Genomic DNA, 15,091 nt, shown 5'->3' on the forward strand with positions numbered 1-15,091 from the left:
TTGAGGGTGGTGCTCCGGCCCTCCAACAGATGGCGCCACGCGTCCTTAATCGCATTTTCAAATTCACGCGCATTTTCTACCTCGGTCCGGAAACTTTTGGAACCACCCTCGTACAGGACTATATAGGATAGATTTTTTTCAACGCAGTTTCTGGTTTTATTTTAACGGTACTGTATACGCTAACTTGAAGGTTGAAAATGCGTCGAATCGTTTATTACCAGTATTAGTTGATCGCCAGTAACTATCGAGGCAAATCAGCGTGCGGCGAAGTCGACGGCATGATGATACGAGGCGCTTTCGGCTGGATGCGGTTCTCGGAGATGATCTCCTGTGATGGAGATGTGGTTGTAGATAGTGGAGTTAGAGGCGACGCATTATTCATGTCAAGGGTCGTTCGTTTTCGAAAAGCGTCGGATATCCGCCTGGACTCTGACAGCCGTTTTATCCTCTTGAAGGGCCTTGGAGAAACAGATTACTCGTTGAATATACTCTCGAAATGAACTCCTTGTAACGCTGCTATTGATTTACAATTACGTCATTGATTGACTGAAAAAAAGGCATGGCTAGGAAAAGTTCCCATCATGCAGTGCATGATCCGATAATTTTTTTGCAAGCAGGAGTATCTACGGTACCAATAACGGTGAAACATATGGTCTCATCGATTCCTGTTAGACATTGCCTTGGGATCAGAAGGCGGACATGCTACAGGTCGCTGTGATATAAACGCAATAATGAAGTTCCTAACTGATACTGACTTTCTGGATGCGTTAAAAGGGATGACGTGCGAGAGACGATGCAACAGGCGTGAGTTTTGTCAGAAGGCTGTGATACGCAGAGCATTCAAAACGCCAAAAGGCCATGCGGTAAAAGGAACAGAGTAACACACATTGCCTTCGAAGAAGAGAAAGAGCTAAGCGTGGAACGGGAGACACCTTCCCGATAATCCTGCGCCTACTCTAAGATGGGCTAAAAGCATTTACCCAAACAAGTCTTCAATGTCATCGAAGTTGTCGGGAAGGTCTCTATCCTTCGTTTCGGGTAGGTTCAGGACAAGGGCGCTGTTCAGGATGCAGACGAACGACAGAACCAACATTATCCACATTGTGTGTGATATCAGGGATTTCTGGAACAGAAGATATTTTAAAGTTTCTACCAGAGTCTACCGTTTAACGAATTCAATGTGGCCCGTTCTCACCAGCTCCGCTCCCAGTGACGCCACCAGGCCCCCGATGTGACCACTGAGCGTACACGCACTGAAGGCTCGGCTGCGAATCACCGTTGGGAAGATCTCGACAGTATACACGTAAAGTACGTTGCTCACTCCTACGGTGAACACCTTGCTCGCTGCCAGGACAGCCATCGCTACGTACGGGACGCCGAACACTGCATGCATCAAAGCATCACGCCAATAGAAGTGATGCACAGGGGTCTTTCTCGCGTGCTCACAATGTCGACTCACAGTGTTGCAGGGATACGGCAAGCAGGTGAGCTACGCCTGCGATGAATAGCCCGGAAGACATGGCAATGCATCGTCCTGAGCGGTTTACAGTGAGCATGGTGAAGCCGAACGCTAGGAGTTGCACGAGGAGCCCTACGGCAACCGTGTCAACCGTGACAGATTCAGTGCTCTCTCCGTCAAAGGAAAAATGGATAACGTTGTCCATTAAAGATGTGACGAACCTTCAGCAAACAACAATTTTGTTTAGAGCCGCACTGCTATGGGAACTTTGTCGGGGCCGAAAGCTCACCAGGATACGATCAAACACGTTGTCATCTTCAGCAGCTTCCGATTGTTCCGATCAAGCAAAAGAGTGTTAACTCCAGGATATGTTGGTCCGATTGGTGAGGCCTATCGGATGAGGATACAGTAAACGTGTGTCCTACAAATCTAAAGTAAGCGAGCAAAATGGGTAACATAGGCGAACAGGTGACAGTGATTTATCCAGACACCCTCTACACATCCAGCATCCCCCAAAAGTTTTTCAACACCCCCACGCTTTTCTTTTCTGTGCACCACCTACAGACCAGTGGGGCTTGTAATTTCAGTCTGAGACGCATGTGGATAATGATACATAATGACACGCCAACGCCCAATGTTTTGCAATGCACCACCGTGCTTGTGACTCTGAGTTAGTGAGTTTTAGCATCGGACCTCTTGCGTAAGGCGTACGTAGTGAGCTTGCGGTCTCAATCCGACAACACTGTCACTGTGACGACACCGGTACACGCCTCCGAGTAAAGCGAGTATAGTTGCCAACAGAGTCGCGCGCAAGCTCTGCACGCAGCGCGTAAAGGTGACTGTGTTCGGCGCGTGCGCGGCGTGCACGAGGTATTTCCTTGCTCCCGCAAAGCTTTACGATAAACTAAAACCCAATGTTGCGCCTTACGTCGGTAGGGCTTTTCTCGTGTGGCTGCAAGGAGACCCTACCCTACTCCTACCCTTACTGCTAAACACCTAAGACATGACGTAGGCGTAGACTGAAGAGGCCACGTATCTATCAGACCCGCCGCGACAGGTATCGCGGAAACTCTACGTCTGCGCAACGCAGCAGAAGCTACAAATCAGCGAGAGCTGAGCTTAAACCGTCACGTGGCCTCCGTAAGTGACCCCTGCCGCTGAGGCGAGCGGGGCTTGAACCAGGGGTTTTTTTTTTTTTGAATCAGATGTCAAATACAGCAGACATATGAACAGCCCGTGTAGTGTGTGTAGTTAAGCACGTACAGCCGCAGTGAACGCGAGCGCGTGGCCTGGGCAGACGCCAGCACCGCGGAGCGATAAAAAAGCGAATGCAACAACTCAGGGGAAAGAAAAAAAGCCTCTGCTTTAGACTTCGTCCGAGACCTGGTAGAGGCACACCGCATCACGACAGCAGTTGGGCGGTTGTCGCACCTACAGTCATTGTCTGCTTGGCTTTTATGCTCGCCGTCAGCCGTGCTGCATGCGCGCTGCGACATTTTCTCAACCCAGCAGTCAACGTTCCGCGGCGCTTCCGCCTGCGCAGGACGCGTTACGGTTAAACCTGACAGCGGTTGTATGTATCCATGCAACATCCCTGCAGGCGAGCTGTCACATGTCGCCTTGGAGCCGCATGGGAAGACAGCTGTGGGACGCAGCTAGAAGACGAACACAGAAGTGGGACACAGAAGACGCGGGCTGTGGGAAGCCACAGCTCGCGTCTTGTGTGTCCCACTTCTGTGTTCGTCTTCTGCGTCCCACAGCTGTATCTTCCCATGTGGCTCCAAGGCGACATGTGACATGTGCTTTAGCTCCGTCCTCGACGAAGGTTAGCGGTACGACGTCAAAAGCACGTCGGAACTCAAGCGCTATTCGACCCCCGCCAGTGCCGACAAAGCGCAAATGCTACGCCTCCCCCAAAGGAAAGTTATGCCAAGTGTGCCCATCATGTTCCATTGCAGCAGTGAGAGATGAAGCTGCCACGGCACAGCAGCGACTTTCATTACGCATTGCGTGTTTTCGTAACGTTGTGGCTGACACTCACGTGGCAAATATCGTCGAGCGTGCTTCTCCACTTTATGGACGCCCACTCTTGGTTTATTCGATTTTTCTTTACCGCGTACATTATGACCGCTTCTGCTTCTTCATAGTTTCGCACTGCTATTAGGAACCGCGGAGACTCCACGACAACCCTGAAATCCAGAAGGCACTAACTGTAACAACTATATGGAACAGTACATAAAGTATCGACGTTCCTCGGGTAGCGTGCTGGAAGTCTAAGCCATAAGGTACATGACTAGTTGGTAAAGCGTGCTCCCGTGAAAATAGTTTCCAAGCGTATAGGTATGGCATAAAGAACAACTTGTACGTTGTTGGGCGACGCTGCTTTTAATCTACGACTGAGCACTGACTAGAGCACTTGAACGCGAGTGGCGTCCCCAGTCATCGAAGAAATCGACGACCATGAGATGAGACTAGCAGGGTTTTTTTTTGTAGCTCCGTAGCTCCTTCTCCCCAGATCTTCAGGAACCGGCTGTGCTGTCTGAGGTTTTCCCTGGGTTATCCTGTAGACTTTCCCTAACTAATCCCATACTAACCCCCCTGTCCCCCACTCCTTCCTGCTGTCCTCTATCCATCTATCCATGTCTGTACGCCGCTCATAGCTACAGTTGCTTCGCGGCGCTAACACGGAATAAAAAATTTTATCCGAGTACCAATCAAATTATTCGAAGCCAATCTATATTGCGCTGATCGGCATGAAATTTCCTCAATCTATCTATTTCATTCGAAAAATCCCAAGGAAAAAAAAGTATTATGTGTAAAAGTAAAAGCAATGCACATTACGATGCAAGACTGCAATGCTGCACGCAGCCAGGCTCATTTTCTCTTTTTCGCTTTGGCTTGGCTTTTGTTTTGTTTTCCCAAGAAGCCAAGAAAAAGCCAGGAAAGAGTGAGCTTTTGGGATATGGTCAACGGGGCAGTTCGTATCGGTTCCTCAAGCTGCAAGCTCCACATGTTGTAGGGCCTTAATGCGACCACCCTGTAGTGTCGAAACTGAACTATCTGAAATTTTTATTGGGCACAGGATCGAAGCTTACGTGAGACCAACGAAGAGCAGCATGGTGGGGATCATGATGGACACCTGGGCAACAATCCAATTCTCCAAGAAGCCGAGTAAAGGTAGCAGGATTAAGTAGGCAGTCCCCCAGACCACGAAGCATGCCACAATAACCAAACATCGATCCTTTGAATCTGTCACTTCAGATACTGCAAAGTACACAGTTGATCAGAACCGTCCGCGGACCCACCAGTGTATAGGTCAGCTCACGACCATAGCTGTCCCGCCACGCAAAACACCATTATCAACATTATTTCCGATACCTTGCGTGGAGCCCTCCATTAATATACTAATACGACAAGACCGGGATGCGCAGAAAAATCGCGCTGTTCTTGAGCCGTTTTGGCCTTCGTTCCACGGCGACACAGATGTCCGTCCCATGTCTGCCGTGTGTCCGCCTACACAGGCGGACTATTGTCAGTTGTCGGACAGGCGGTCTGTTGTCGCCTATGGTAAGCACATGTGAAGGGGTCATTGAGAGTAATTATCTATAACGCGCACGAAATCACGTGCGGTACTTGCCACAGGTACGATCAGGGTACGGTGTGGGAATTAACGTGACACCCATAAGTGTCACTAGGACTTTCCAAGTCGTTCATTCAGCTCGTTTAACCAGACGAGAGACTATATAGAAAAATCAATCCGGCTGAAATCAAACTCCGGCTGAAGATCCGCGATATAGAACCCTACGGGACGTAATACTTACGTAGTACAATCCCCGTGTTAAGCATACTCTCGAGGCCAAAAGCAACGAAGAACTGGCAGACGACGAAGCCTGGAAACTTGTGCATGAAGATGGTGACCAAACCCGCGATAAGCAGCAAGAGAACGTTTGCGTAGATCACGGGGTATCTTCCACACCTACGAAAATAATCGCATAGTAATTTCGAAAAAAAAAAAAAAAAAACGTGCATGACTTATTGGTGTGACGAGTAGAGGTGCACCTCTTTTCCAGATCACATGACCGAGTTAGTCTATTGCGTTAAGACATACATAAGTGTGAATGCAACCCAAATATGTAAGCGACAATATGTAACCTGCGCATTGAACAGTTTTTGGTGCGCCTATAGTACTGAATTGAATCCCTATACACGATTTAATTCCAGTATAAGCTTATTAACAACATTAATATTGCATTGCCTTCCGGCAGTATAGGTATACGTACCTGTCACCCATTTTACCCATGGTTATATCAGCTGCCAAAGCTCCAATGGCGAACACGATGTCCAGAAGGTGTATCATCCATTGTCTTCCACAGACTAGGTCGAACTGCGTGAGATTTTCACTGAATTTTAGTCTCGGTGTTTGCATCTGATGCACACTTACACACAGAAAATCATGAAAGTGATAGTTGCAGATTTATAGTACGATGCCACAAACGTTAGCCGCAACAACGAGTAACGGAACAATGTATCCACACGAGCGAAATCTCCACGGAATATTTTAACGGAAGAAAAAGCAAGAAACCCCTCACTGGGCCCCATCCTCAAGGCGCCGGAATATCCGGGGAAGCGTACTGTGCCTAGCAGACGACACCATCGTTCCTGTCGTCTGCTATACGGAACAACTTGTGGCTGAGCCGCAGGGTATTTCCCATGGTCACAGGAGCACGAAAACACCTGACGTTGAGCACTCGCGTTCACGTGGAAGCAGGAAGTTATGACAGTTGGCTAACGTTGCCATGACGTTAGCTAACACTATTGAGTAAAACTATTCTAGCCTACACGTAAGTGTTTCTTGAAACTAACCTCCTCCAGGAGCGTGCGTGTGTACTTCTCTCTGCTGTACTCCCACCGATGGCACGCTACTTGCGTTCCGTTTCCTAACTTCATGAAGCACTTGCTCAGAGATCCGTTGCCCTCGGACGGAATGCTGATGTTCTTCCACTGTTCGTCGGTCACGTTCAGTCCTGGGGGCCTGGAACACCAGTAGTCCAGCTCCGGAATAAAGACCTTCCTTAACAGCGTGTGCAGGGCGCTCACGAGAACGACGAGTAGCATAAAATAAAATATGTTCCACTGGAAGGGACCGGAGAAGCCGTAAAAGTAGCCCAAGTCCTTTTTGTAGATCCATACTACCGTGCTTGGGGACGGCGTCGTTTGTCCCGAAAAAGAGGGCGAGGCCACAAGGTTGTTGGGGATGGGCATGGTTCGACTGCGACCCGCATAGAAAACGAAGGAAGTTGCATCTGGCGCATCCACGGAACGAAGGTCCGAGCACGTGGCCACGAGACGTATCGTTGTCCAACGGTAACGAACTGTATGCACTAACTATGGTACACGAACTACACAAACTGAAAGAATCTTCTTCTTCCCCATGGAGAATGGTGGTGGTGGTGGTGGTGGTGGTGATGAAAGGGCTCGCCGTTGTCGGCCTCACCTAGGTGGGCAACGTCACGACCGACGCCCTGGGGGAAAGTGCGTCCTGGGCCGACTTCTAAGGGAACTTAAGAATGGCCATTAGCCACAAGGGCGATTCCCTGGCCAATCTGACCAGGGAATCGGCTGCCGATTGGGCAACATATAGGGCCTCCATAGGAAGGTTGCAAGGACTTGCGAATTGCGTCGGTGGGGATAAAGACACGCGAAGCACTCTGTAGGTCCTTAGGAATGAAGAATGGTAGGGCTGAGGGCTTCCGAGGCGAAATGGGACGTAGAGAGGACATGACGCGGGCCAGGCGCGCGGCGCGTAGTCGTGTTGGGGAACCGTAGCGTTGTGGTCCACAGGCGGTGCGAAAAACTCAGCAGGTAGGCGATGTGAGGCGCCGTACACAAGATGGTGCAAGAGCAGGTGAAGTCAATCTTGAGGGCAGAGCGGATGCCGAGCAGATAGAAGAGCGTGAGTCCAGCGGGACGGGTCCGGAGAGGCCATGAGCGCGGTTTTGATGGCGATAAAAATGCTCGACGAGGCCGTTCGCAGCAGGATGATATGCCGTAGTGCGTAGGCTTAGTGTACCGAGCAGCTTCGTCAGATGCAAAACAGGCGTGCTTCGAACTGTTGTCTACGGTAGGTGACAACTTCAGATGGTACGCCGAACCGTGCAATCCACATGTAGTCGACCCATAGTCTCGCTGATGTTGTTCTTCACGGCAGTGGCCTCGGGCCATCAGGCGTACCGGTCCACGCAAGTGAACAAGTAGCAGTACCCGTTAGATGATGGAAGGAGGCCGACGATGCGATATGGACTTTTCTTGTTTTCTTTTTTCAAAGCAATGATGGGTGGTGGAAACATTGACAAAGGGGCAATAGTGTGGCTAGCCACCGTGGCAAGCGATACATTCAGGTCTACCGGACAGAGATGAGCGCCTGAGTAGAATGCACTCCGGGACGGGACATGGAGTGGAACGAGTAAAAAAGTTTCCTAGCACATGGACTACTGGCCAGGGTGAACCCCAGGACGTGCCTCAGAGAACGGGTGACGAAGCGTTGGGAAGAGTAATGTTATCAAGCGTGAGAGACGAGCCAGATGTTCGAAGGCGAAGGATGGTGGGGTCGTCGGCTTGCTGGCAAAATTGTCAAGGTTCAGGCTGGTGTTGGAGCTGATGGAAGATACGCGACCTGAAGAGTGTCGGCGGGGATGCTGTCCTTTACCTTGACGTACCGAATGTCTGTCGTGTAGTTAGCCAGGTAGGAGTTCGCGAGGTGAGTAGCACTGACTGGTTGAGGTAAAGGCCGAAGTCAAGTGGGGGGCGGGGATCTATTTATTTTGAAAGTCTCAAGAAAGGAGGACTTGCTAGAAGTCAAGTGCTTGTGGTCCATATAAACGGTGAAGGAACGCCCTTCCAAGAAGTGGCGGAAGTCACGCACGGACATACAGGCAGCATGCTAGCCGTTCCTTTATGAATGCGCTGTACTACGTCTGCGATGGAGTCCTTCTGGGAGAAGAAAGCCAAGGGTTGCAGAACGCCTTCGACGCACTGGAGAAGAGCTGCTCTGAAAGCATTGTTAGACGCGTCAACCATCATTGAGACTGCAAGTCTCGGCGGGAGTGAGCGAGGAGCGCTGCCGCAGCTACGAACTGCTTGAGTAGCGTCGTCCATCCAAACCAAAGGAGTTGTTGAAGCATTGCGATTATTCAGCAAATCTTGCAGATGTCTCAGAAGCACAACACAGATGGCGACAAAGCGTCGGTAAAAACTGGTGAGGCAAAGAAAGCGGCCACGATCTGAGGAAAAGGGAAATCATCAATGGCCTTCACCTTGGACGGAAGAGGGGATATGCCTTCAGCACTGACGCGGTGGCCGTGAAAGTTCAGGGAGAGGACGCCAAATTCGCACTTCTCATGACGATGATCAGCCAGGCGAGCGAAGACTGCGGGGAGCGTCGAGGCAACCTGCATCAGGCTACGTGCTGATGGGTTCAGCAGTGGTTGGTGGAGCTTAGCACGGGCCAGCTATGCTGAAATCTGCAAGAAGTCGCTATCGCTGCACGGAAGTCTCTCTGGCACGTTTATCTCGCTGCGCATTGAGCACCTTTTCTTTTCTGCCCCATCGTTTGTGTTTCAGTGAGAAGCAGTTTTCTTGGTTGTCCCATAACACATGAGATAGAGACACTCCCGAGCAGCGACACCGACGCTTCGCTGCGGGGCTATCGACAAAACCAAGGGGATGAAGAAAGTGCCAAAAAAAAGTTGCTACACAATGAAAGTCGAGAGAAACTAGACGCGATTCCGTACCCTATGTGGGAGCGTATCTTCAGTTTCAACGGCAACATTTGCAGCATCGCGTTCAGTATGTGATCGTTCGTGGTTCGCCAACAAAGATCCGGGTCGAATAGGCATCTGTGCTCAATGAAACATTTCCAAAATTTAAAACTTTCCATGCAATTTACTGACAGTTCAGCGAATCAGCAGCAATTCTCTCGCATTACAACTGGTTGCGTCAGCAGAGATTTCCAGTTTATTCGATATCGGTTGGGGGAAGCAAGTTCACGTTTAGCCAGCCCCAAGCCGAACCAGGCCTTGTGATGGCCTGCCCCTACAGGGTACGACCAAGGCTCCACATAAGCTCACTGAAAGAGGGCAGCTTTACCAAAACCTCACTCTCCATCCTTCTTCACAACCTCAAGAAGGTGCATCTCGCTGTGCAACATGAGCAGTCCTTTTTTAGCACTTTACCGAAAGCAGAAAGTGACAGTGGTTCTGCCATGCCAAACTAGTTCTACTGCAGCTGTACAAAGGGAGAGGGCAAACATATTTTAAACTCTTGGGAAAATGTGGTGTTGCTTATAACTGATTAAAGCATTCAGTGGGACGAACCATCTCACTCATTGTACCCTATGGACATTGATGGCTTCCTAAAAACATCACCTTTAAAAATAAGAGTACATTACAGGACAGTATGTCATAAAATACAAAGAGTAGGGTCACGGACGAACATAATAGCACGTACGATGAACTGTATGAAGCAAGAAAATACTTTTATTAAAATTCAGGGCTTGGCACTATTCTTCACGATTTTCGTGATTGTTTCCTGCAGTGCTTGCAACTTTGCAAGGTTGTCCCTCCCAACTCTGCACCGCTTGGCATCAGTATCTGGAGCAATACTTATTATCTGGAAGTATGTCAGACGCAGCATGAGGAGCACAGTTAATTTTGTCTGTGCTTTCCATGCATATAGTGAAATATACTTTACTTTGCCATCTCCTAGAGTTATGATGGCTGCCGTTTTGTCCTGCAGCTTGTTCTCGCTGCGGACTGGGCTCCCGGACAACGACAGCAAAACTTCTCCGGGCCTGGCCTTGCGTGTCAGAGACGGAGTTCTGCCCCTCCTGTATCAAAATTGTGAACTCGAGCACCTAGAAGACTGTTGTGAAGCTGCTCTCATATGAATAAATGAACAAATGCTTGTTTATTCGCATTTGCAATGCGGGCAGCGAAGAGCACCTTTGCTATGTTGCTACCTTTGCAATTATGAGGGTAGAATGCTTGGCAAGCTGGTGGAGACACATGGCAAAACAAAATATAGCACAAGAACAAGACATACCAAGAGAGTGTGCACAGTGCACACTTTTGACTGAAAGCATATTGGAAACAAGTCAAACGTGTGAGTTTTATTTTCAATAAACTTCCCGTTGCATGTTAGCACTTGTTCTCTGTGCACTCTCTTCTTGCGTCTTTGTCTTGTTGACACGCTATTTCGGTTCGCCCTTGCAATTACGTCACCTATGCTCTGCAAACTTCAGAGCATAGGTGGCATAGGCACCTGCAAAAGGTGCCTACAGTCCCTTTACAACATTTCATCATATAAATGTATGCTGAAGATTTCGGGTTATATCTTTCATTTAGATACCTCAAACACCTTGAGGGCATTGCATAAGAGGGGAAGTTACAAGGGACAAACATCTCATACTGTAAATATCTGCCATGCCCGTGTGTACTCTATATACATACTTCAATGGCTATTTACACTAAATTTGCAAACGTTTCAGGCTCAACGAGAATATTCTGCAGTTCATTATGTCTGCAATAAATAACAGTGAACGTAAGATACGAGCATCAACGGCTATGTGCTAAGTTGACATAACTTCCTGCAGTCAAGTCTCAAAAATGGGCTTCTTACAATTACCGTTGGCATAGCTGCTACCTCTGGTATTGAAAAAAAATGTTGAGTCAAAATTTTGTAAAAAAAAAAAAAAAAAACAGTAGCTTCCTGGAACCTCCAGCATCTTATACCACTGAACTGAGCGTATTAGTTCTTGAGATTACCTAGTATCAAACTTGGGTGTGATAACTCCCTTTGGTGGAACGGAATGGGAATTGCCAGGGGTGCGGGTGTCACGAAGTACACTGCGCGACTGCCTTTGCCCTCGACGTACACTGCCCAATTTCGACACCCGTTTTAATGCACTCTGCCCCTGTAAGTAAGGACAAAAGAACTAAGACATTCTCGAAATATGGCACCTTGTATAGGCCGACAAGCTCGTTAGGCAAAGGAGTGCATAAAATTTGTACCTTCTTTACAGTAGTGGCGGCTGTCCTTTTGGTGCCACTGAAAAGCGAAATGAAAGACACCCAGGTTATTTATCCATTACTTTGTGGGCAGAGCCATTCAAAACAGACAAGCAATTTGGAAAATCAGATGAACGATATCTATGCACTGTAAGCACGCATGTGTCAAAGAAAGGTAAAAGCTCAATGGGGGGGATGAAACAAAAATACAGTCGACCCCCGTTTATCCGGACTTCATTTATCCGTATCCCGCGGTATCCGGACAAAAGGCACGGGAACGGATTTTCCTCCATGTATTTAGTTCTCGTTTATCCGGACTTCAGCTTCCGGACTCGGACAAGAATTCCAGGGAACGAAAGTCGAAAATTCTTGTAATCCAGCTTCAGTTATCCGGACTACCTTGAGTAAGAAGAGACGCTGACCCCGCTTCGTCACCCTTTTCGCTGTGTTGGGGTTATTCCCGTCACACGTCAGGGACCTACATTCCTCCGTGGGGGAGACAACCGTGCACGATGACCCCCTTTGTGTGCGTTGTGTCACATTGTGTTGGGTCACGTTGGGTCACAAATTCTATTTGTGTGCGTTGGGTCACATTGACCAGTGGAGTCATTTGGAAATATCTCGAGCAACTGTCCAGTTCTAGAGGGGAAAACTCCAACCCGAGGGCCTGCTGCTCACGGCCCGTTGGCCGATGAAGACATTCCCCTAGCTGAGCTGCGATCCCTGATGCAGAGGCTCACTGCGGCTGCCGTAGATGATGGTGCGGTTTCTGACTACGTTGACGTTGATAAGCATGATGACGCTTGTGCAGCTATGACTGATGACGGTGTGATTGCTGCTGTTGCCTCCGATGATGTGCAGCAAGACGGTGCCGATGACGCCAGTGAGAAACAAGGCTCCGACATTGACACTTTCGTCCGCACTGACATTCTTCGAGCAGCGCAACAGCGTGGCTCAACTCTATGCAATTAGCAAAAGTTTGCAGGAATCGAGTGCCTACACTACTATGTAACAGCTGTCATTGACGAGATTTCTGTGTTTTAATTAAACCTTGCTCTGTAGGGCGTTCCTATTCGGTCGTTTCATTTATCCGGATGCCCCGGCATTCGGACGATTTCGCTGAGAACGGCACCGTCCGGATAAACGGGGGTCGACTGTATATATATATATGTTGAGTGAATCACTGCCTTCTGAAGTCTTCTCATTCAATTACTTATTTACAAAACGCCACTGTCTACCCCGTATGTGTCATCAGTTTCTCAATATATATGCTTTTCTATAATTGCATCACTGCCTCTATTTTTTCCCCTTTGTTTTCATCTTCAATATCCTTACTTTCAGTGCAGTATGGTCAGAAACTCAGAAGCAGAAATTATAATCTCTGTTCCCAATGAATGCGAGGTCAATGTTTTAGTAGCACTCTAGAAATGGCACTATGTATACAATGGTACAGGTTGGGACAAAAGTTTACGGAACACACGAGTGGCATACTTTTTCTTCGGTGCGACACCCTAGCAGCTGGTGGAAGCGGGCGAGGTCACTGCTTCAGAGAAGCGGAAGGGTGCACTGTTAGCGACACACAGTGGTAGTTCCGGTGTTGCTTGGATGTGTCTGGGAAGTGGAAACTACCGCTGTATGTCGCTAACAGCGCACCCTTCTACCTCTCCAAAGCAGTGACCTCGCCCGCTTCCACCAGCTGCTAGAGTGTCGCACCGAAGATAAAGTACAGCACTCGCGTGTTCCGTAAACTTTTGTTCCAACATGTATAAGCATCAAGGGAAGAGGTGTGGCAACAACCCAAAACAAATGTGAAATTTTATGAGCAACAAATGTGCCTTTTTACAGTGATTTTAGCTTATGTATGTTTGTGCAGATTCTAAATAAGCACTCAGTATGAACCAAATTATTCTTTCTCTGTATGCTGGTAGGCCTGATTTCGATCCCGAAGACTGCTTATAAATTGATCTTCTTCCCCGGGCTGAGACAACGACTACGTTTTATACCGCCTATTGTTGCAGATGGATATCATCCTTACCTGGACACGACATTTCCTCTTGCGTCTACTTCAGAATTAGCCAATGGGCAGTCTGTACAAATAGCAAAATAAACATGCTCCAAATGTGATTTTCTTTTCTTTTTTTAGATAACTCTAAACAGGGGGGTACGAGGCTTCCATAACTTTCACTCGCCTGCTTACCCACTTCCCCGAGCACTTCTTTGAAAGGCCGATCAAGAACTTCCTAATGGAACATAAAACGGAAGATGCTGATTTGCAGTACACACCAATCTAAATTCACATATGTTACAGTATATCACGTACATCTGGAAGTTCCCTCACGGCAGCAGCGAAGATGACATCAATGTTCTCTTCCAGATGCCGGAGCTTCATACGAATTGTGTTCAGTGTCATTTCAAGCTGCTCATTCCCACTTGCAATAATACAGTTCAGAGTCTGATTCAGTGACCTCTGATCAGGCACGAAACTGCTAGCTCGCTGTGGAGCCTTCGATTTCCTAGTAGAGCTCCTTTTGGGTCGAGCCATTGCGTGACTGAAATCGAGAGAAACGGCACCCAATGCACACTTACATAACCCAAGAGTAAGCAAGCATCACGCATATAAATCTCAAACGTTTTCAGAAGCCTAGATTCTAACACTCCTCTGTAAAAATTCAAGTCGCTCATATCCTAATCGTCTCGTCGTACATTCAGAATTCCCGCGGTGCACACATTTGAGTGTCGCCAGTATGATTACATTTTTATTACGTATTCTCCTTTGCAGCGACCGCTTTACCCGTGCCGACCACTGCATACACTACCAGCTATGTCAACACCGTACGGCACGATGGGCCTAACTACTAACGCCACCCACTGAAACGTCGCCTCCCTGCGCACTGCTGAGGAGGCCAAAAAACGCTGTCGAAACAGCTGTCTATTGCTGGTAATGCGACGTTTGAGCACTTACAAATACAGCAGAGCCTCCCCCTCAAACGAACAGATATTACAGTGGCTTGATACATGCACTGCAGTGGTATTACAAGCTACAATAGCTGGAAGAATAATGCTTCTATTGGCTTCCTTCGAATGTTCCCGCTGATAAACTTGGCCACAAAGGAAAGCAGGAAAAGGCGCCACGCCAGAATGACTGCTCCGTCGTTTGTTTCACGACCCTCTTCCACGACAACAAGGACTTACAGATATCCGTAGTACGTCGTGGTTTGTTCGCGTTTATGGCTTTACGCCTTTCCGGACTGGTTCCGCGCTTTTTGGGCGCATATATACGTTGGCCGGGCCGCTGTTTTGAGGTCTCGAGCGTTTTCAGTTTGATTAGTTTGGATTGTGGATTGTAATCTGGATTGATGGGAGGCTCGTTTGGGACCTTGGGCGTTTGAAATTGCTTGAAATTAGTTTTTATTTATAACTAGGTAAAATTTTTGTTAGTTTACAGTAGTAAACAACCCGTTTCGTTTTTTATTCGTTGATTTCCTAATGGTGAAATACCAGAAATACCATACATGGCTTAGCATGGCTATCAGTGGCCACCCCGGAGGCTCACATCAACAGTAGCCTA

General features: G+C 48.2%; 1 protein-coding gene across 6 annotated transcripts; it reads right to left on the reverse strand.

Annotated features, from left to right (window-relative positions):
* Positions 1-191: 191 nt before the first annotated feature.
* Positions 192-14,856, reverse strand: LOC135400951 (organic cation transporter protein-like). Of its 6 annotated transcripts, none has more exons than XM_064632989.1 (16): positions 14,716-14,856; positions 13,844-14,072; positions 13,721-13,763; positions 13,559-13,610; positions 11,527-11,563; positions 11,281-11,429; positions 10,208-10,343; positions 5,740-5,843; positions 5,281-5,435; positions 4,555-4,723; positions 3,501-3,648; positions 1,749-1,849; positions 1,460-1,680; positions 1,196-1,362; positions 981-1,123; positions 192-458 (listed from the first exon to the last, which is right to left on the reverse strand). In XM_064632989.1, exons 2-16 carry the CDS (start codon positions 14,063-14,065, stop codon positions 242-244), a joined length of 2,064 nt encoding a protein of 687 aa, XP_064489059.1. In that variant the 5' UTR covers positions 14,066-14,072; positions 14,716-14,856; the 3' UTR covers positions 192-241. The 6 variants fall into 6 exon arrangements, with proteins under 6 accessions (XP_064489059.1, XP_064489054.1, XP_064489056.1 ...); XM_064632984.1 differs by having other exon boundaries at positions 1,196-1,383; XM_064632986.1 differs by lacking the exon at positions 14,716-14,856 and adding an exon at positions 14,486-14,591 and having other exon boundaries at positions 1,196-1,383.
* Between the last annotated feature and the right edge of the window lie 235 nt (positions 14,857-15,091).

This window comes from Ornithodoros turicata, chromosome 7, assembly GCF_037126465.1.
Source record: "Ornithodoros turicata isolate Travis chromosome 7, ASM3712646v1, whole genome shotgun sequence".
NCBI classification, from domain to species: Eukaryota; Metazoa; Arthropoda; class Arachnida; order Ixodida; family Argasidae; genus Ornithodoros; species Ornithodoros turicata.